This window comes from Lottia gigantea, assembly GCF_000327385.1.
Source record: "Lottia gigantea unplaced genomic scaffold LOTGIsca_19, whole genome shotgun sequence".
NCBI classification, from domain to species: domain Eukaryota; kingdom Metazoa; phylum Mollusca; class Gastropoda; family Lottiidae; genus Lottia; species Lottia gigantea.
The window spans coordinates 1,997,407-2,021,217 of record NW_008708358.1 but is presented as its reverse complement, the minus strand read 5'-3'; the positions used below and the strand labels follow the sequence as shown (position 1 = coordinate 2,021,217).

Below are 23,811 nucleotides of genomic sequence, written 5' to 3'. Positions count from 1 at the left end.
CTAAATGATCCCGTCTATTAATCATTATAATGAAACGTCCATAGAAATAAAGACTGGTATAATCTAACATTTAAACTCTGAAGTGAGGTCAGCCAATCCCAGCAAACCTCAAAACATAAAGAAGCTTGTAGAAATTTAGACGTAAACACTTTTCATAGCTTGGATTATTTTGCAGAAATCTTGCTATTTTACTCAGTGACATTGACTGGTAACTCGTCTGCATTTTTATTTGCAAGTCAAGAATTACTGGTTCGTTGCACGAAGTCGAAAACCAATCGAAACAGGGGCAAATATGTCTTTGAAAAATGGTACAAAATTAGCCACGACAAATGGCGTCGAACAAAATGGCGAAGCCGTTCTTGATGAGTTGAACGGAAACCTTGATAACAGCGGAGATTTTTCCAACGAAGATACGGAAAAAGATGTAAGGAGTTTCAAGAAGTCGAAGAAAGGATTGAGGAAGAGTCCTTCTACTGAAATTAATGTGACAAATGATCATCATAAAGCAAAACAACATTTGGGCACTCAGCCATTTTCGAAAAACAGTAAAAAATCTCGAAATGGAAAAGGCAGAGGCTTGCCAAAGAAAGGTAATAAATAATTTTTATTTTTTGCATTTGAAAGATGAATTATTATCGCTTTTGAATATGATTTTAGTGCAGACATTGCAAAGATAACAGAAGTAGTTTTTCGATCAGAAAATCTTGACTGCTTGTGTTTGTTTGTTTATTTTGCTTCACAGCTGACTTTTTAGTTTTGTTTACTTTTCGTTTTGTTTACATTTACTTCCCGTTTGAAATTTTTTGTTATGAAAAGTGTAGTATTTTGAATGTTCATAACTCAGAAGCAAATTTGTTTTGTCACTATGAAATGTCATGGACCGATAGTTGTTTGATTGGTTTTATTGCTGATCAAAGCAAGTCTGGGTGAACCTGCTCATTAAATATGTCAGTCACAATATTTACTCACAAGTCGGTGAAGGTCAAGGTAGTCTATAAATAGACTATGAAGATTGTTGATTAAGATAAAGGGGGTACTACAAAGCTTAATCATAAATGTTTACAACTACTGGTACAATTTTGACGAAAATTGGGTTATATGACCTAATAGATAGTTGGTACATATCTAACTAGTAGCTTTTTATTAGTGATAGAGTAGTGACATTGACTTAGGATTGAGTTAATTGCCGTTTTGGCCTTGTACTTGGACAATGAGCAAATTTGACCTTTCTTGGTTGATGTTAGTGTGGGCCTTGAAGATATGGAGTTATACTGCATTTTATTTAGCCAAATTGGGTTATTAATGTCATTATAACTTAAATAATTGTTTACTGACATGTTGATTAGGTCTTTGACAAAATATATCAGAAACCAAAAACAGAAACAAAACTGTAATAAAATTTTAATTAGGCCTAGATTGGAGTGAGCTTAAATTTGAACTCCTGTACTAAACTCAAACATGACTATTAATTTTGAACTTGATAAGAAGACTGCAGGATCTGGTGATAAAAAAGGTCAAGTTGCTCTTAAAACTGTCATTTAATCGCATGTTATTTTTTATAAGAGTGAAGGATTACTGATATTAATAGGTTAAAGTCAAGTAGATATGAAATTTGAGCAAATAATGACATGTTACCCTTTTTATTAAAAATATGATATTGTATCTGATTATAGCATTTGCTTATAAATAGCACAAAAGCAGTTTTTATAATTCTATTATAAGGTATTACTGATTGTGACTGACATGAGCATGAATTATGAAATCTTTTAATTTCATAGCTAACTGATTTCTGCAACATAAGCGAACATGACTTCATGACAACATTATGCAGTTTTGAATAAATGTTTTATTTACTTACTCATTTAACAAAGAAAATTAATTTTATTCACCCTGTTCTGCTATGCTCTGAAAATTTTCAGTGATACTGGTATGCTATTTATTGTAAACTGCTCTCCAGGTGTCCAAAATTGAGATCAAAATCTATCATAAACCCAAAATATAAGGATTTAGAATTGGAATTAACATAAAATGAGATGAATTATGTAAATTAATTTGTTCTCATAGTAAATCAAAAGGACAAAATGTCTGTCCTTGAACCTTTTTTCTAGTCTACTTGTCACATTCTGTTCATTTGTGGCAAGCAAATCAAAACGACAAATCTGCAATTGACACAATTATTATTGTGAAATTCTGATGATCTCATGGCAGACAATGTACTTTATTTTTTTTTTTTAAAACTGGATTTTGATCATATATCCTAACTATAATATAACGTATTACCATTTCTATCAAACATGTAATATTAAACCTTATTGCATTGGGCATGTTATGTTTGTCACACTTTGAAATATTAATACAGATATTTCACGGATGGATTAGCTTAGAATATCCCTGCTTACATATCCATTAATTGTTACTTGTTCTTGCATTGGGGAAACAATGCATACCTCCCTACTTATTACTTATTGCCTGCCCCTAATTCCTCACATAAAAAAGATATATAGATAGACAATTTAACTAAGATAATCTTTACTTAATTATGTTGTTACTAGTTTTCTTGCATTAGGAGATTAATACTCTGCAGATAGTTATTACTTCAGCATGCTTGTCTGTATTTCCCACTTACAGGAGTGATTACAGATATATTACATAGTAAAGCCTGAAATAAACCCTGCCTAACTATCTATAATACTAAGCCTTTAACATTGCATAATTACTTAATTTTGTACCAATAATGCTGCTCATTAGGTGTGAAATAGGTAAAGGGAAATTAAGAAGGTGGGGATATTGAAAGGGGGCAAAATGAAAAGGGGGTGATGGAAACGGGGCAAAATGACATATGGGCGATATGGAAAAGGGTGGTGATGGGAAATAGGACAAAATGTCAAAAGGTGGATATAGAAATGGCCAATACATAGTAATAATCCAGTTCAAGGTTGCAATGGTGCTGAGTATTTTTCACTTCTGTTGACATGCATATCACACAATTGTTATTGTGAATAATTAATCTAATTGACAGTTTGATTATAACTTGGAAATGAGGAAGTGTGAATGACTAATTAGTCTATGACGACATTGATATCTTTATTTCACAAAAAAATATTTCTATTGTTTGTAATCTTTCTCTTAGAATGTCTTCAGGTCCATAGAAATATATGTTTTGATGATTCTTACGTTTGTAATAACACATTTCTCCTAAGGAATTTCTTGTGAATATGACCCTTATTTCAATCTGAAATATGACTTCTGTAATATCATATGTCCAAATAATAATTTAAAAATCTTGGATATACAATAGTATTATGGAGTTTCACTTTTTCATTCAAATATGATTGGCAATGTTTGGTGAAAACATTCTGGTTTCCATGTCTTATATTTTGGTTATTTTCCTCTGATTTCAATTTAAAGTCTCATATCTTATCTAGGAAAACTGTAATACGTCAGTAGATCAGTGACATAGATATTTAAACACATACTTTTTTCTTGTTTATCTGAAAACTCCACAATTTTATCTTTGTTATCTTACGACACAATTAAGAAGGGAAATAAGAATGCTGAAAAGTAGGCTTAGGCACAAAACATCAAGTAAATTTTTTGTGTATCAAGGATACTGAATGTAGCAACTTTTAGCACCATTCTATATTCCGGTCAGTGGTTCTTACAATTTCACTAAAACTGGGCATTTCATGACCTTACTATCACAAAAGATAATAAAAATATCCAAGGAACTTTGCTCTGGTGGGAATCTTTGCAAGTGTTGACTAGGTAAAAAATATTACGAAAAAATGATGCCTTTGTAATGAGAATTAAAGAAAAAGGTTTTGACATTTACAAAACATTAAATATTAAAAATAATTTCTTCAATTAGAATTAATAAACAAAATGGAATTGAAGCTTGTAGTTATATATATTTTGTAGATAAATATCATAATATCCCTTAGGCTAATACTTCTTCAAAGATCAATATACAGACAGACAAGTTTACATCTCAGGTTAACCTTGAACTCTTTTAGTGCTGTTTCATTCTTATTTTCCTATTTAGCGGAAAATTAATGGCTAAGAACAACCAGATTTAGTGGTTTTCCTTAATTACATCTTGTTTTTTTATAATTATCATCTGATTTTAATTTTCATGCATTTCAAGGCCTTTTTTTTCCCCTGATCCTTAAGTGTGTATGGTCTTATCCTCTTGATGCTTAGTCAAGCTTTGAATTTTCAGGAGGTGCTGGTGGTAAGGGTGTGTGGGGCAAGCCAGGTGATGAATTATTCGAAGATGGTAGATGTGATGATAGCCATGATCCTAACTATGATTCTGAGAGCGAGGTGGGTATTAAATTTTCATCCTTTTACTCTTCTCTCACTTGTTGAAGGGATAGATTAATGTATTTGTTCATATTTACAAAACAAAACATATTTTGAAGCGTGTTGATTGGTTTGTTTGAAAAGCGAAATTGTGAATGTTGATTAGCTCAGTCCGTAATATGAAGTTTACTGGCTTAAATCAAATGATGTAGAAAAATTAAAATGATGCTTATGTCATATTAATTTCAATGGTCATAAAATTGTCTCCAGGAATCAAACCTGTGTTACAAAATTTAGCTGGTGACAAGTGGTTTGTTTGTTTGAAATAACTATTTTGCTATTTAATTGACTAATCATGTTGTCTGTACTTGAGATGACTGATGATAGATCAGATAATAAACAAGCCTTAGAGCTACATGTATTTATCACTATCATAAATGTGATAAATAAAACTGCTATAAAATTGTTAACAATGTGTCACAAGTGGTCTTGGGTGTTCCTACAAGGGTTAGTCTGACCTGCCTGGTTAAATATTGTTGGGTGGATGTGCTACTGTTGGGTTAAATCACTTATAATTAAAGGGACAGGTGCATTGATTTGAGTCTTATATTTATGTAAATAGTCTTAAGAAGTACTAGAAATGTACGACAACACATAATTCCTGCAAAAGTACTTCAAACTATGAATTTTACTCACTGGAAAATTTATGTTATTCACTTGCTTGAAATTATCTAGAACAGCAGATAAGTAAGAAATTTGTCAGATCGTGGATGGCAAGTGGATTAACCCACAGACAAAAAGGGCAGATTTGCACTTAATTCAGTTTGTGTTTTTCTCAAGTATGTCCTGTGTTGATTGTCCTTATTCACAAACTTATACAGTTTGAAACACTTTAAGTTAAAAATTTTGACAATGAAACATTTGTTGTTTAGACTGTCAAAATAAAGAATGAGTTACTGTCCTGATATGACCGACATTATTTTATGATACTTTAAAAAAAGGAAATGTTCACGTTAACATGTCTAGTTTCTACTTATTCATTGAAATATATCTGTCTTAGTCAGGTTTTTACTTTCTTTAGCATTTTAAAAAACCATATCTTCATTAAAACTATGTCCCTTGTAAATTAATCATAGAGACTGTGGTTCAGTTTATCCAAATCGCCTCAGTTTGTATGAGGCAGTGAATTTAAAAGACCTTTTATGACCTCTGTCTCAATATTGAGAATATGAAATATGTATGTAATGAAATGACCTTTTTGTACCAGAGAGGTTACTGATACTCCTATAATACTCAATCATTTCTTGCATTTAATCATATTTACAAAACAAAACCCCAGAATGACAAATGGGTTTACGTTTTGAATGTGTTCAGAGATCATAAAGAGAATCTTTCAAATATTGAAATAATATAGTCCACATGTATCATCCCAAACTTCACAATGGCTCTCCTTAAATGTAAAATTAATATTTATATTGCAGGATAAAGTAATAGTACAAAGAATTGACCCACCAATTGGTGAGAAGGAGTTTGAGAAGATTATTGAACCTTTGATATTAGAATATTTTGAACATGGTGATACTGATGCTGTTATTGTAAGTTATGATCAATATCTGGTCCTTGTTTTTTTAATAGAGTGAAATTTTGATAATTGAGCCTCAAGCAAGTAAGAGCTGTTGAATCTTAAAGACAGTATGACAATATTTTTGAATAACATGATCAAAATTCAGAAAAATGAATTGACAAAAGTGGAATTAATCCTGATATCTATCAACATCATTGAAAACTCTCTAATGGATGTGTTCGAAGAACAGTGTAAATTTCAAGGAATACTTTCTCTGATGAAGTCTGTCATATGTAATGAACATGTCTTTTTAAAATCATGTCTGAAACATTGAGAATAGTCAGATAAATTTAAAAAAAAAAAGGTCTTCTAAATGCCAAAAATTTGCAAATAAATCTCAATGGTGAAAAATTTAAATTCTTTTTTCAGGCTGATCTAAATGATTTAAATTTGGGGAAATTAAAACAGAGGATGATAGAATTTGTAGTGAGTTTAGCGTTGGATAGAAAGGCAACTCATAGAGAAATGACGTCAGTGCTAATCTCAGATCTGTATGGTAAATTTCTAACCATGGAAAATATGTCGACTGGGTTTGATGACCTACTTTCTTCTCTGTCTGAGTTGACAATTGATACTCCGGATGCACCAACTGTAAGTAGGAATTATCAGAAGTATGATTTATCACTTAAGTAGAAATTATCAGAATTATTTCTATTTTATACCCCATGATTAAAATGCTACATGATTCCTTATTGAGAAGCAATTTCATTTGGTATGAAAATAATATATAACTTTAAAAAGGAATGTAAAGAGATTTTCTAAATTTTATATGTGTATCAGGGACACTGATAGCATCAATTTGCACCATTCCAATCAGATGTCAGTGGTTCCTGCAATTCCACTAAAACCAAGTGTTGGATTTCGACACTAATCTTGAATCCCTTTATTATGGGTTGCATTAGAACCATGGAAAAGTATAAAAAATAGATTTGCATATCTCCGAATATTGGATTTGTTCAGATAGATTGTAGAAAGACTAAATGTTAGTCACATGTTGTTTTGGTTTGATTCAAAGACTGGCATTGTTATATTCTTTGTTTTATAATTGATCTATATATTGACAGGTTGTGGGCCAATTTATAGCTCGAGCTGTAGCTGATGACTGTCTTCCACCTAAATATATCCATAAATATAAAGGACAACTTGAATGTCCTAAAAGCAGGTAAATTTGTCTTTCAACTAATTTTATTTCGTTTCAACTCTTAATAGTTTGTGTTCACTTTTCATGCTATTAAGCTAAATTCTTTTTCTGATTGAATTGTATCAAAAAATGAATTAGCCATCATATATCTTCTGAGTTCTTGATGTGGTTTGATGAAAATCAAGGTTGTCGTTGATTGTAGGGTGCTTGACTATCCTATCCAAGTATTAGAGCTATATTGATGGGTAGTTAAAACAATAAGCTCTATTTTACAGTAAATACAAGAACTTCTTAAGTTTATATTGTATTTCAGAGAAGCGTTAGAGAAAGCTGATGTATTATTGAGTCAGAAACATGGTATTGTTAGACTTGATAATATCTGGGGTACAGGTGGGGGAATCCGTCCAGTCAAATATCTTATTAAACAGGTAATAATATCTTGTTTTTTTAGTTTAAAGTTCCTACAAATGTAGCTCCAAATTTTCAGTGGAAAAAACGCAGATCTAATTTCTTTTGAGGATGGTCTCTGTAACAGGACTGGTTGTAGCATTGGAATGTGCTTGGTTACAACCATCAAATGGTCGTTGTGGGTTCTAATCTCGGTCGGTGTGTGAAGTCTAGTGATCATATATAAGTCATCTTTCCTCATTATTCCAGCAGTAAATGTGTACTGATAATTCAGAAAACAGTGAGGCCAAGATATCTGGCAAAGGACTAGCTAGTAGACAGAATCCTCTTGAACCAAAGTTGATATCTTTGTAAATAGGGTGGTTGTTTCATTTCTTTCTTGTATTAGAATATATAATTTTGTTTGTAGATGGTGTTACTGTTAAAAGAATATCTATCATCTAATGACATAAAGGAAGCTACTAGATGTTTAACACAGCTTGAAGTGCCCCATTTTCATCATGAACTTGTATACGAGGTAAACCAGTTTATTTAATAGTATTGTGTGAAATTCCCCACTCTGTTTCATGATATTGTGGTCTGGTCCTGTCCTAAAGGGTTCAAATTGGAATTGTTTCAGAATTGAAGCAGCTGTCTCGGCAAAATTTCTCACATTGCTCTCTGCATGGCCTTATTTTCTTGTATCATTTTCATCTCCAGATGCCTTGCCTTGTTGTTGGAATTGCAATATATGGGCCTTTGACGTCATGGTTAAAAACAAGAACCATGGACATACGTCTGAAAATTAGAATGATGCAATTTGATGCTATCAGAGACATAAAAGTCTTTTATACACCTTTCAATGATTTAACAAACATATTTTTTTTATCCACAGGCAGTTACCATGATGCTTGAGAATTCAACCAACAGAGCTATGGTCAGAATGTGTAAACTGCTCAAATCATTGGTGAATGCTGTCATAATAACACCGAACCAACTCACTCAGGTAAGTATATTTCTATCATCTCAGTAAGCCCTTCAAAATACTTAAACTGTCAAAATATCAGTCCATATGTTTCAAAATAACTCCTCAGGTATGCATACCCTTTAGATGATCTCTCAGTTCAAGTATATCTGGCTAGACATCCTCCAAAATAGTTAAAAACTATTATATATTATAATATATTATATATATATGTGTCTATTTACTCCTAGTGTATGTATACTCCCAGGAAGAGGCAGGTTTTGCAGTTTTTGGCCCTTGGAACAATGGGCTGCTACCCCAATACCCATCTGATTATAAGAACACTTCTGCTCAGCCAGAAAAATGAGACCACAGCTTTGATGTTCTTTCTCATTTGATCAAGGCTACTATTTCTTCTTATTTTATTTTCAAAACCTGACCCATCGAGGACCCATTGAGGTTCTATCCCTAAGTCTGCCCCTGCCCCCAGTCAGTACATTGTATTGTGATAAATGATTTGTGTTTTGTATAGGGATTTAGACGAGTGTACCAATCTATGCCAGATTTGTGTTTGGACGTACCAAATGCTTATTCTTTGTTAGAGAAATTTGCAAATGTTTGTCATAATGAATCAGTTATAAATGATGAGTTACTGAAAGAGTTGCCACAAAGGTGAGACAAATTATTATGAATGTTTGAAGATTTCGATTTTTCTCTATCTTTTCAAATATCATGATTGTGTTTTTGTGGGTTGCCTTGTGATTTTAAATAAAGAATAGGTAATATATTAATATTAATTAATTAATTATTGTAGTTTTAATATACTATCAATTATTATGCAAATTTATGTACATATATTAACTATTCCTTAACAAAACATGGCACCAGATGTTTTGAAATAAAGAAAAGTACAACAGCAATTAAGTAAAGAATTGTAAGCTTTGCACAGTTGACCGTCGGTCTCATGTAGAATTTGCTGTCCTATTTTGTTGAAAATTTTGTCAAAAAGAACCAAATAACGACATTAAAAAAATTCTATTCCAGAGGTCGAAAGAGATTTGTATCAGAAGGTGACGGAGGACCAATTAAGGAAGTTGCTCCTTGAAAGAGGGGCGTGAAAGATCCTTGTTAGGAGGGGAGAAGTTGGGCATTCATTCCATTTTACATATTTTATGTATAGCCAGTATGAATGCTTCTCATAGCATGACAATTTATCAACAGAAAAACTTTGTGTGAATTTATATTTTGTGTTTGTTTTTTTTTTTCACTGTTGGAGATGTAAATCAAGAATAGATTAATTAATTATGTTGATGATCATTAAAAACTTTATTTGTTGAAGTTTCATGTAAATATTTTTGTAAAAACCTTTGTCATTCTGGAGGATTTTTTTAGTCTTTCCGCGAAGCATGCTCTCAAAATTTGATAATAAATGTTATTCATGTGTACTTCATTGCTACAAGTTGTAGTGAATCAAGATGCCAATTGGTTAGACTGGGCAGCTATTTAGCAACAATGTTAAAAAACTTCTGACATTCTGACAACTAGAAGGTAAAAAACAAGGTTGAATAAAGCTGCTTAGCCAGATTTATTATCAATAGCAGGAATGAATGATAATTACTCCTAATAATTCCATTGCCTTGTAAAAAGATGGCTTATTTGCTCTTTATTATCTAAGTAGGAACTCAAATGTTATTACCATGTTCTTTATCCACATTGGATGATACTATTACGCTTTATTATGAATTTTGAACTTGAATATAACCACAGGGCAGGTAGTTCTATACAGACACCGACGCAGGTTAGAGGGAGGGCCAGTATGAGAATTTTAATATGACAAAGGTTTTTACTGAAATAAGCTTATTAGTGCACATAGTTTACCAAAGAACTGGTTTGTTTCAAATATAATATCTGTTTGATTCAGATTAATCTGTATTCAGATCCAATTCTCACTGTTAATTTAATCTAGGTACAATATAGCTGGATCAAATGAATCATTAAAGATATATGCAAGTTTGATTCAATCTTATTTGTATTCAGATTATATTCACACTGAGAATTGAATCCAGATACAGAATATCTGAATCAAACATGCTAAATGTATAGTTTTATTATTGTATAGGGATTTTCATTGGTTTCATAACTCATCTCATTCATGAAATTTTTCACAATTAAATTAAGAACCACGTAAGAACTCAGTGTTAAACAGGTCTTGAAGTTATTCTGAAGATTGTCTGAATAGTTTGACTCTTGAGAAACATTTTGCATTGACATGGTTTTGAAAACTTTTCACAAAGCTTTGAATCTTAATTGTTTTGCAACACTTAAACCCTACAAACATTGATATTCGCCCTCATGATTCTGCTGTATTTAGATTACCACTTTTGATCTCCTTTTGAGCATTCTTTAAACCTAAAGAACTGGACTTGAAAACTTGGAAGTAGTTGCACTCTTAAAGTACTAAGAGTATCCATTAAGATGCTCATAGTGCTTGACTACTTATCAATTGTAGAAGAATTTGCAATTGGATGAGAGTTATCAGCCTTGGCCACACACTTTCAATTCAGTTAGTTAAGTAATGGTGATCTGCTATATAATCTGTCATGCAATTAAATTTAAATAAATAACAATAATTGCTTTTGTAAATTAACTTAAATCTGATCCCAATGTAGCTCTTCTGTTAATTCAGCTAAATATTATATATGCAATTGAAGAAATATTTTCGAAGACATTGGAAAAGAATTTGTGTTGTTATATGGTCTAAATTATCACTAGACTGAAACATCTGACTTTATTCCAGCCTCTGATAGCTTTTTTTGAAAGTTGTTCACCAATAACTGTCAATATCTATGAGGGGCCCGCATAGAGTCAGATGTCTCAGACTATATTGTCACATTATGTCTTTCCTTGGACCTTGCCATATGACTTTGAAAGAAGTGATCATGTGGCAAAATGAATATATAGGCAACTACATCACTTTAATGGAATTGTAAATGTTGATTTGAAAACATTCATACTTGTAAAAATGTTTCAAATTTTTTGTATTTTTGATATTGATTCACAAATTGTTACATTTCGTGTTGCATTTGTCTAATTAGGCAAGATTTTCAGAGTAATTAAGGAGTTTTTGAGACATTTTTATGTCTGAATTGGAATTGCTGCATATGTCATTTTCCTGTTATACAAGCTTGTTCCATCAATTGTAATGCATATAATACTTTACTCATTACCTCTGAAGATTCTGAGAGTGAAGTAGAAAGTACTGATTTTGTATATGGTATGTTATAGTATGGCTTTTGTATATGGTATAATTTTCAGAAATGTTAGTTTTAACTACATAATTTCATTGGTTTTGAATGCAACATCATTATAGAGGTAACAAACACAGTGGACATTAAGGTTTATGTTCTGATATGGTCACAATTATTCATTGTGCTTGATAGGCCTAAATCTCATCTTGAATTCGAACATTTTCTATTTAAAGAGCAGTAGATCCATACTATTTGTCAAAATGCATATCAGGATTATATTAATGGAGCCCAACTTAGCTATTTTGAACCTTAATGCCTGCAGCCAGTTGGTGAACCTCATGAAAAAATTCTTGTCGATGTCAATCAAGACTGTTCGCAAGCCAGCACCGTTAAAGTATTTCAGTACTTATGCTTTGAAATGGTTGCATTACAAAGGGAGATAATCTTAGTTTATCAGTTTCTATCACTTTGTCACTATGTGCTACTGTTCTGGTTTGTTTTTTTCATATATCATGGCATCAACAAATGTTGTTGAATAAATTGTTTAAATTTCAAACTACAGTGTCTTTTCTTTCGTTTGTCGTACTTATCCTGAAGATAGCCAGCTTAATGCTGTGTAGTGATGAATAACAATGGACCGGTGTTTAAACCACGCAATAAACTTGTAAGGATCAAATCTATATAAGGAATTGAAGACTTTGATAGAAATAAATATATCATTTAACATATCACAGTACAAATATATTAAAAGACTTGTAAATATCACAGACATGCCCCAATTATCTCAGACTCCAAAATAATCAAATACAGGACCACAAGTTTTGTTTAGTGTTTTTTCTGCAGGTTATAACCCTTGTCATTTCTTCTTAAAATAGTGTTCAGTGCATTTGATTCATTGACTATGAACATCAGATAGAGAACAATTTCGTCAGATCATGGATGGCTAGTGGAGTCACCTGCAGAAAAACACGAAATTAACCATCCAGGTTTACATTTTAATTAGACTAAGTCTATTATCAACAACAGACATAATCCTCCAATTTACCAATCAGTAACACTCTCCTGTGACACCAGTCTTCGTGCTCTCTGTTTACTTCGTCTAAAATATAGGAGATATTCATGATGTGTTCATGTAATCATATTTACAAAACAAAAGACTGTGTAGAAGCCTGTGGAATGGCATGTTCCTTTAACGGTAGATATAATCTATATCCTAGGATAGGGTTTATATCTACTGTTGCTAAGTAGATATATTATCTATATCCTAGGATAGGGTTTATATCTACTGTTGCTAAGTAGATATATTATCTATATCCTAGGATAGGGTTTATATCTACTGTTGCTAAGTAGATATATTATCTATATCCTAGGATAGGGTTTATATCTACTGTTGCTAAGTAGATATATTATCTTTATCCTAGGATAGGGTTTATATCTACTGTTGCTAAGAAGATATATTATCTATATCCTAGGATAGGGTTTATATCTACTGTTGCTAAGGAGATATATTATCTATATACTAGGATAGGGTTTATATCTACTGTTGCTAAGAAGATATATTATCTATATCCTAGGATAGGGTTTATATCTACTGTTGCTAAGTAGATATTATCCATATCCTAGGATATGATTTACATCTACTGTTGCTAAGTAGATATATTATCTATATCCTAGGATAGGGTTTATATCTACTGTTGCTAAGGAGATATATTATCTATATCCTAGGATAGGGTTTATATGTACTGTTGCTAAGGAGATATATTATCTATATCCTAGGATAGGGTTTATATCTACTGTTGTTAAGTAGATATATTATCTATATCCTAGGATAGGGTTTATATCTACTGTTGCTAAGGAGATATATTATCCATATCCTAGGATAGGGTTTATATCTACTGTTGCTAAGGAGATATATTATCCATATCCTAGGATAGGGTTTATATCTACTGTTGCTAAGGAGATATATTATCTATATCCTAGGAATTGTTTTATATCTACCATTGCTAAAGGAACATGGTGGAATGGTATTATATGGAATATTTATTACCCAAGTGCCTAATAGAAGGTTTTTCTGCCACTATGAAGCAAGGTAGAAATATGTAATAATTTTATTGAGACTTACCTATTCACTAAGGAACCTAATATTTTAATATTTGTCAATGTTAAAGGTTTTTCCTGGGGTTGATTGGATGAGGTTGTACTTTCCATGGCTTTACCTGTAAAACAAAACAGTTTTAAAGAATCAGATAACTAATTTAAGGGCCAATCATTTTGAAAGATCTGTGGTGTGAATTTCATTACTAGGAGCTGCTCTACCGACAAAATAATTATGTGATATATATGAGGTAAATCTACTCCGTTTTGACGATTACTTTTCATCTACCAACCAATACTTAATGTTTAAATTGAATTTTATATAATAGGAGTCCACAACAACAGTGCTTTGATCTGGTTTCTGAACAATGAATCTGACTGTATCTGAATCTCTTAATTAGTTGTACATACCAATACTAGATGTAGCGCTGGAAGGGCGTTTTCTATACTCTAGAACTTTAGACATCATATTCTCTTTGATAACATTAGTAGTTTGTTGTAAGGCTAGATAGGTAGATATCTGTAGGACTGGTTAAGGATAATAGCAAGAATTAAATTTGATAATAATATTACTGTTGTATAAGCTCTATCTAGAGAGCCCTCTACTGTTGGGGAAAAAAACCCAACATTTTGCAAAAAATATGACTGGCATCATCAAAAGTGATCCAAAGAGGGAATTTTGCTAAGAGGAAAATGCAAAGACAGCTGTATGATGTGTCTACCCTGTCTAGCTCTTGAGGTATCATAAGCTACAGCTTGTAGCACACAGGCTACCTGAAACCTGTCTGGCTGGCAGGCTGAAAGATACTATCCGAACTATTTATGACCAATGTTGAAGTAAATACCCCCCACTTTGCAATGACACCAGATTCTGATGACCAGAACATAAGTTCTAATCATTAACCAAACCCAAAGGTGAATGTCACTAGCAATATAAAAGAATATGAGCTAGCCTCATAATAGAGACAGCATTATCAACTCCATCAGCTGCCATAGCTTTCTCAGCTTCACAGTATAATCTCTCTCTTAATTTCTCATTACATAATGGTACCAGGTTATCCATAGCTTCTTTGTATTCCTTCTCATTCAGTTGGTTTGACTCCTGACTTTGAAACGCCACTAATTGATTTTCATTCTAAAAAAAATTTGTTTGGACAAATGCAATTTATATCCTTTTTGGCTTTGTCACTTTTCGAAAAGAACGTACATCAATATGTGTAGTCATTTCATTTTTTGCAAGAATGTATGATATCATAGTATACATTATTTATTTTGCTAATCAGAAGAGGAAAGAACATCATAAGGAATACCAATGCCCACTTGCTATTCATCTGCTTCTAAAGTGTAAATATATAAGAGTAAAATACAACCAACCTCTAGGAATCTTGGTTCTCTATATTTCAATATCAGATGTATCATAAAATCTGTCACATGACGACATGAAATATGGTTCTCACTAAATGATGTATAACTCATCTGGAGATTCTCAACTTCATCTTCCTGAAAAAAAATCAGCTTCATTGTACCATAATGAACAGACTTAACCTCATAGCCTTGTAATTTGCATAAAGAATACAAGACAAAATGGTCATTTTACATGCTACTTTGGCAAAATTCTCCTCAAATTTCATTCCAAAAGATTAGCTGCTTTCTTAGAGTTAGTCCCTTTTATTAACTAACACACGGTCAACAGCAAATATTTTGTCAGGATAAAAAACAACATCAGAAAATAAGCTAATAACTTACCCCCAAGAAAGGATAGATAACAGAAATAAAAGCTCGAAAATCATTGACTTGCTGCCAGTCAACAGAATGTATAAAATCATTCAACAGTAGAATATATCGTAGACACACAGCATCTAAATTACCACATAACACATGACCAAATAGCTGTAACATCTAAAATAGAAATATATTGTCAACACAGAGCATCTAAATTACCACATAACACATGACCAAATAGCTGTAACATCTAAAATAGAAATATATTGTCAACACACAGCATCTAAATAACTACATGACCAAATAGCTGTAACATCTAAAATAGAAATATATTGTCAACACACAGCATCTAAATAACTACATGACCAAATAGCTGTAACATCTAAAATAGAAATATATTGTCAACACACAGCATCTAAATAACTACATGACCAAATAGCTGTAACATCTAAAATAGAAATATATTGTCAACACACAGCATTTAAATTACTACATAACACATGACCAAATAGCTGTAACATCTAAAATAGAAATATATTGTCAACACACAGCATCTAAATAACTACATGACCAAATAGCTGTAACATCTAAAATAGAAATATATTGTCAACACACAGCATCTAAATTACTACATAACACATGACCAAATAGCTGTAACATCTAAAATAGAAATGTATTGTCAACACACAGCATCTAAATTACCACATAACACATGACCAAATAGCTGTAACATCTAAAATAGAAATATATTGTCAACACACAGCATCTAAATTACTAGACAACACATGACCAAATAGCTGTAACATCTAAAATAGAAATATATTGTTAACACACAGCATCTAAATTACTACATAACACATGACCAAATAGCTGTAACATCTAAAATAGAAATATATTGTCAACACACAGCATCTAAATTACTAGATAACACATGACCAAATAGCTGTAACATCTAAAATAGAAATATATTGTCAACACACAGCATCTAAATTACCACATAACACATGACCAAATAGCTGTAACATCTAAAATAGAAATATATTGTCAACACACAGCATCTAAATTACTAGACAACACATGACCAAATAGCTGTAACATCTAAAATAGAAATATATTGTCAACACACAGCATCTAAATTACCACATAACACATGACCAAATAGCTGTAACATCTAAAATAGAAATATATTGTCAACACACAGCATCTAAATTACTAGACAACACATGACCAAATAGCTGTAACATCTAAAATAGAAATATATTGTCAACACACAGCATCTAAATTACTAGACAACACATGACCAAATAGCTGTAACATCTAAAATATAAATATATTGTCAACACACAGCATCTAACACATGACCAAATTTTTCTACAGTTTAAATAACCCTCAACGTGATAAATAAAAGGAAACATACCTTGCTAGTAGATGAATAATGAATGACTGAAGATAAGAAATCATAGGTTGCCATAAACTTGATATCAGAGACTAAATATCTTTCTTCCATATACTGATACAGTATATCCTGAAATATCAAAGTGGAGGCTGAATTCTACTTCTGAGCTTCTGTGTTAAGAACTTTCAAACAGTATAAACCTCAACACTGAAACTGACACTGAGTTGGAATATGTTCTTTTGTTGCATTAAATAATTCGATTGTTGTCTGCTAGGCAAGGTTCCATGATTCAAATACTGGTAAGTAATACTCTAATAACACAGCCAGTGCTTCTGAAAGTTGACCAGGTGTCAGGCCTAGAATGTGAATTACCAGTATATGTAAAAAGATAATGCTTACCAGTATGGAGAAGTAAAAATCATCAGGACCATATTCATCTTGCCAAACTAAATAGCCTAAAAACTGCTCTATAATTGAGACAGTCTTTTCCTGCAAAATTATAAGATAATCATATTAATTTGAAGTCAGGCTTGCACGATGAAATTTTATTTGAAATTGATGTGTTTTTTCGGGGCTTCATGGTGTTTAAGAACCATTTTTCACATATTAAATATATATTCCTTCTGAAATTGTAAAACCTTTAGAGTCTGGTCTAGTTTAAAGTACTGTAAAGTTAAATCCTTACCAAAGACATTTTTCGTGGAATAACTCTTTCTATATCAGTTCTTTCAGCAAAATCTTCAAATAAAAGCTGAGCTGAATGAGTCTACAATAAACAAATCTCAACATTGTACAAATATGATTACTATTTTTAGCTATGTGAACTCTCTGAAAGTTGCAAAAGATGATCTAGAAGTGTAATTCTCAAGACTCTTTATCAACTTTGCCTAATTATTTTGAGCTTTGATATAGGCATTGAAAGCAGACAGTTTATCTAACCTTGAGGAGAATTTGACCCGATGGCTCTTAATTGCTCAGCAGTCGACAAACCAACTGTCGAACGACTTAGCAAAACTTAGTGTGAAGTTGCATTGTGACATTCTTGAAAAATGATCTAGTCCTTAGTTGGCAACATACAAATTTCATTAAGTCAAAGAACAGTTCACTATCATATGAACCTACCATATAAAGTTCTACTCCACCTAAAACTGGGGTCAGTTCAGATCTAGACCCTCCCCCTACAGTTCCTGATAGAGTGTCAACATCATCTTCACTCATCATGTCTTCTTCATCATTATCATCATCTTCATCATCATCATCAAAGGTTTCATTCATTACAGGGGTTAAGGATTTAGCTGGGGTTATAGGTTTGTTGAACTTTCTAAAATCAAATGATAAGAACAAATTACTTTCCCTATTTCCTATTTTAGAAAATGTTGATTTTTGTTTAAATGGCTAGCTTCAGATGTTTTTTAAGACAAACATAAAAAAATGTAAAAAAAATTTCTGATACTGACCTGGCAAATTCTTTATTAATCTTGACCACAGGTCTTGTAATTTTTAAATGTGAACAGTTAATAGGTAAAATATAGATTTTCTCTGAACCACTCAGTTTATGTGGACAAATAACAGTCTGAAATATAATTGAAAGATGTTAATTAAGGTGTCAAGGGAGCTTACACACAATTATCTTCCAGAGTAAAATAATAAAAAATTTGAAATCAAAATCTGACCAAAAGCCAGGCCAGCCTTCATTCCCTCCGCGAGGCAATATCCCATATTTCAACCACATTTTATGTCAGTTAAATAAAGACCTCTGCATCAAAAAGATTTTAATTTTTTTTATCTTTTACCTTTTCTCCACAACTAGAACAATATTTAGCCTCTTTAAATTCATCGTATGATTTGCCGTTATTATTAGAGGTATATAACATGGCAGCGTATTTACTGAACACACGTTCTTGAGGTATGAATGGATCATCCATTGGTTGTTCTGGTTCATCCTCTATCAATCCTGCAGCCAAACGAGAATCTAAAAATTTTGAAATATATTTAAGGGGTCAAACTGAAAAGCATCATTCAATTGTAAATAAAATGGTTGAAGAAAAATTCAAATCAAATTTTTTGTTGCAAATGTTGAGTTTTAAAAACGCAATAAATATATGCAAGTAAGTCTTGAAAGTCTCTGCTGCAATTGCCACATTTCGAATCAAAGAGCATAATGATTTGATTGAGCTTTTAATCTACCTTGTCTGTTTGCTGGTGTGCTTGTCTTTGATTTTTCATTTCTGCAAAAAAAAAAAAAAAAAAAAAACATTTTCATTCTTTCAGATTTTTGCATTATGGGTATGGATATAAGATAAGTGAGGAGATCATTACCAAAAGATGTTGCATTGGAAAAGCAAAGATAAAGATTAGAAACTGTATACAGTAGTAAGAATGGGGGTTTACACAAATAACAACAGAACAAGTTACTGTACCATGAAGGCCTGACTCATTATGAAATTGTATACAGTAGTAAGAATGGGGGTTTACACAAATAACAACAGCACAAGTAACAATATCATGAATGCCTCCTTACTCCTTATGAAACTGTATACAGTAGTAAGAATGGGGATTTACACAAATAACAACAGCACAAGTTGTCACTTGTTATTCATCTAAGCAGCAAGAAATATTAGGATCGAAAGAGCTAGAACCAATTAAAACTTACATTTGTGGTGTTTTACTGTCCTCCAGTTTTTGAAGTTGTTCTAGTAACATTGCTCTATGTTGTTTTAATAGCTCTAACTCTGTTCCCATTTCATTGACTGTTGATTTAAATCTATCTTGTACCAGTTGAAGCTGAAATTTTAACAATATTATTATCATTTATTAATAAATTGATATTGATATACCATCACATGATATTAAAAGCTTGTCCCTGCTTTATTCAGGACTTGCTAGCAGTGGAGTCATAAGATGGGGGCCAAGTAGGGGCCGCAGATTTGTCAAGAGGGTTCACAGCACCAGGCATTTAAGAGTGTGTGAGACAAAGGGGCAGAATGAAAGACAGACAGGTATTGGTAGTTACTCAGAATCTGATCGTGATCCTCTTTGATAATGTATGGCTGAATTGTTTCCGCTTTTGCAAGATATTATCATTATCATTTAAATAAACAAAGGGGCTCAGTGTAGAGCCCTATATATTCAACTTTTCACTTGAAATAGTTAAATAAAGAAATAAAGATTAGATTATGTAAAACCTCTTGGTCTGCGTCATCAATCTCCATATTCTGTAAATCTAGTTCTGCGTCTGTCATATCTTCTATTATTTTCTTCTCTTCCAGTTCTGTTTCATGTTCTTCTAAAAACTTCTCATATTCTGAACAATAACCACATAATATATTACTTATATTTACTGTGGGACCAGGGAACAGTGGAGTGAAGGAGAGGGACAAAAGGGGGAGAGGCCAAGTAGAGGACACAGACTTATCAAAGGGACCTCACATGCAATTCTTTCCCTATGTAAAACAATAAGAAGGAGTGGAAGGGTCAAAGCTGGACAAACGTCATTTATGTAGAACAATGACCAATATAGAACACATGTTGTAGAGGTATATATCAGATATACACCAGTGATAAAGTTCCTTACCTTCCATGGCTACGTTTAATACTGATAACATCTGATTCTCCAGTTTCTGTCCTGCTTCAATATCACTAACTAAATTACTCTAGAAAGAAAAAAATATCAAAAAGATCAAAATCTGGTTTTTCAGTTTCCGTACAGTTGTCATTTATTGATTATACAAGGCTTTATCACATTCAACAAAATCTGGCGAAATTTGCATCTTTTGGACAAATCAAATGACATAAGACAGACATGGATGAAATAAATAGGCACATACAGATGAACTGTGAACTTACATATCGTGTTGATTCGACTGGAATTGTTTGTTTACTTGATGGTCTGAATGCATATTCTTTGTCCAAAAAAGCTGAAAATTCAAACACAATTTTGTTTCTTTTATATTTTTTGTATTTTTGTCTGCATTGCAATCTAACAAGAAATCAAAATAGACTGTCATAGTGTTCAGAACACTGTGATCTACTTTGAGTTTTTCTATACCACAATTCATCCTTGATTGTCAAGCCATTAAGTCCTAAATGATGCAATGATTGTATAACAAGCTGTCCTATTTGACATCTAAATTGAAAAGATACATAAAAAGTTATCTTACCATTCTGTAAATCATCATAACCTTTTTTATAAGCTGATAACTGTTTTATCTCACTTTTACAATCATCTAGATTAATCTACAAATATCAATAATATAACTAAAAATATTAAATAATTAAATCATGGTTCACAATCTGCTACTCTGATTTATACAGTGTACACAGGTTTTAACTATTTATACATCAATAAACTGAAAAAAATGTTCAGGTCATTCCTTTAATAATGTTCTTTCTAGTGATAATCAATAAGATAAACTGCTCCCTACAGCTGAGTTACCAGTTGGTCAACTCAGCATCTCTTTAGATAGTAGGGGTTGAAAGCTGACACTGCCGGATCTTTGAAAGCAAGAAGTGGATCATTCCAACTAATTACATTAACTGAAATATTACATTGCCACAAAACTGTTCCATCCTTGATTAAAAGGGAGTTATTGATGTTGTTTCAAAAGTTGTTAACCCCTTTCAAACAAGGGCTTAGGAAAACCCAATATAATTTATATTGTTTAAACAGCATATTTATTCTATTACCTGTAATTCTGTAACATCACATTCTAATTGATGTTGTTTTTCTTTAGCTAATCTCTGTTCTGTAGATCTTTCATACAGCATTCTACAACATTATAACATTATAGATAAAACTTCTTAGTAAACATTTATATTACTAACATACAATTTTTCTGTATCTGTCTGGAAATTAAGCAGTAGGCATATATTTAGCAATTTTTTCTACCAATTTATTAGAATTAAAATACATACAGTCAACATCAAAGAGCACACAATTATCAATTGAAGCATATTACATACTGTATAATTGTGATTATAATGCACACCTTTTTTTACCCTTCTGTAGTCCAGAAAAGCTCTGTCATTGTAATTAATATGCACCCTGGCACATATGACAGTAAAAAAATGCATAAGAAGTAGAATATAGGTCATTCTGATAAAATTCTTCTTACTTCTCAATCTGTTCATCTTTATTAAAGATAGTATCATTTAAATCTTCCACTTGACTTTTAATAGTTTCTAATTCTTCTTCATATTCCTTAATTAACTTTTCTTTTTCTTCCAAAGTAGCATGTTTATTGAATAGTCTGAAAAATATTTGGAAATATAGATAAGAATGTAATAAATGTCCATTTAGATGGGACTATGGTTCTTTTCATGCTAAAACTTTTAATTAAATTTTAACTAATTAAATCGACCTTTTCATAAAGATGGTTTGCAAAAACTGATATGATATTCATAAGTGTAGATGTGCGCTAAGATTTATATCTATAGGAGTTTTGATTGGCAAATTTAAAAAATGCATTACATCATAAATATTCATTATTTGCATATATATTATACTTTGTCATAGTATCAGACATTTTGAAGAGACTTTGACATGTTATAAGCTGTTGTCAGTACAGTAGAGAATGTTAAAATCAAAGACAAATCATACATCATAGATTTTTTCTTTTTCTTATTAATAAATTCCATTAAATATTACCAACCTTTCTTTGACAATCTCTAACTGTTGTTTTACACCATCCAACACTTCCTCTTGTTTTATATTTTTACGTTGAAATAAACTAAAATATGGTAATCTTTGTATAAATTCTTTTAAATTACCATTTTCTCTGAAGGCTTCCCCTGTCATTTCATCACTGTAGATTGCCTCTAAAAAATGAATCTGATTGAATCTCATTCTATTCAAATGAAATGAAGTAATGATCTACTTATCTAGAATTCAAAATGAAGATAAGCCTCTATTCTGTACAGTCTCATGGGGATGCCGACAATGATATGGAAATTTATTTATTTAACATCCTAATAAAATGACATGGAGAACTACATCCTACAGCTCTTCACCTTATTGAGGACAGGAATGCTGTGTAGTATGTTGTTGCTTACCAAAGAAATCATTCCTAAGTTTCGATAAGATCCTGGAATATATTCCTAGCTGAGGAATCAATTCATCAAGGGCTTGGAATGCTAAAACAATTCTTTCTTCTGTCAAACCAGATCCACTCCATTCTACTGTTAGAACATCATACTTATTAACTGGAATATATAATATTTTTTGTATTATTTGATATATAGTGACTTAATATGTGTCAGCTCTTGAGTGGGAAGTTCTGAACAGGTTCTGGCTGTTTCAATTTTGACCTCAATCAAAGATACAGCAATGGATACTACATATACAAAATTTACACCATTATGAATTCCATCTACAGTCTACAATTTCGTTTTTTCGTCACTGGTGGGACGCATTCTGAATCTTGTTTCAAATTGTTTTATTGAACTTTCTGTTGATTCCCTCAATCCTGAACGTGAAGGACACACCAATCGAGCGCCCATAGGCATAGGAAAATTCATATCCTGTCAAAAGATAAATTGGTTTGTAAAGCATCTTATTAGTCTTTACCTATTGAATATCCATCAGAAACCTTCCCACTGGATTCTACAAAGTTCTTCCTTTCCGTACCCATTCTCAGACGATTAAACTTTCATTATTTTAGCAAAGAGTCTGCAAAATTGGCAGAATGCTGAGAAGTTGTTTACAGTTGCTAAGACAGGTGCCCGTTAACTTTTAAGACTTCAAAATAGAAGAGTTCTATTACATAAAGTGTAGTTACTTCCCTTTAATAAGCGGTCGATTTATTAACAAATTAGACTGAATTTCCAAACCAATCCCTTGCACCTTATGTACTGTTGATGTTTTTGTTTTATTATCAATTTACTGGGGAAAAAATCGACGTCGTTTTTTATGTACTGTCTGTTCATGAAAACTAA

General features: G+C 31.9%; 2 protein-coding genes across 2 annotated transcripts; one reads left to right on the top strand and one right to left on the bottom strand.

Moving 5' to 3' along the window:
- Nucleotides 1–4,218: 4,218 nt before the first annotated feature.
- LOTGIDRAFT_114600 (hypothetical protein) lies at nt 4,219–9,523 on the top strand (the record flags this gene model as incomplete). Its single annotated transcript, XM_009052790.1, has 9 exons — nt 4,219–4,323; nt 5,784–5,897; nt 6,296–6,517; nt 6,991–7,088; nt 7,381–7,495; nt 7,885–7,992; nt 8,350–8,460; nt 8,951–9,090; nt 9,463–9,523. Coding segments are annotated over 9 exons (1,074 nt in total), but the record flags the coding sequence as incomplete, so codon positions are not given.
- Nucleotides 9,524–14,685: 5,162 nt separating this feature from the next.
- Nucleotides 14,686–23,507, bottom strand: LOTGIDRAFT_159143 (hypothetical protein; the record flags this gene model as incomplete). Its single annotated transcript, XM_009052789.1, has 20 exons — nt 14,686–14,895; nt 15,135–15,260; nt 15,507–15,659; nt 16,900–17,007; nt 17,278–17,367; nt 17,564–17,644; nt 18,001–18,199; nt 18,336–18,451; nt 18,672–18,850; nt 19,066–19,106; nt 19,532–19,662; nt 20,064–20,182; nt 20,453–20,531; nt 20,725–20,795; nt 21,039–21,114; nt 21,565–21,646; nt 21,993–22,127; nt 22,530–22,695; nt 22,930–23,079; nt 23,444–23,507. 20 exons carry the CDS (start codon nt 23,505–23,507, stop codon nt 14,686–14,688), a joined length of 2,376 nt encoding a protein of 791 aa, XP_009051037.1.
- Nucleotides 23,508–23,811: the final 304 nt, after the last annotated feature.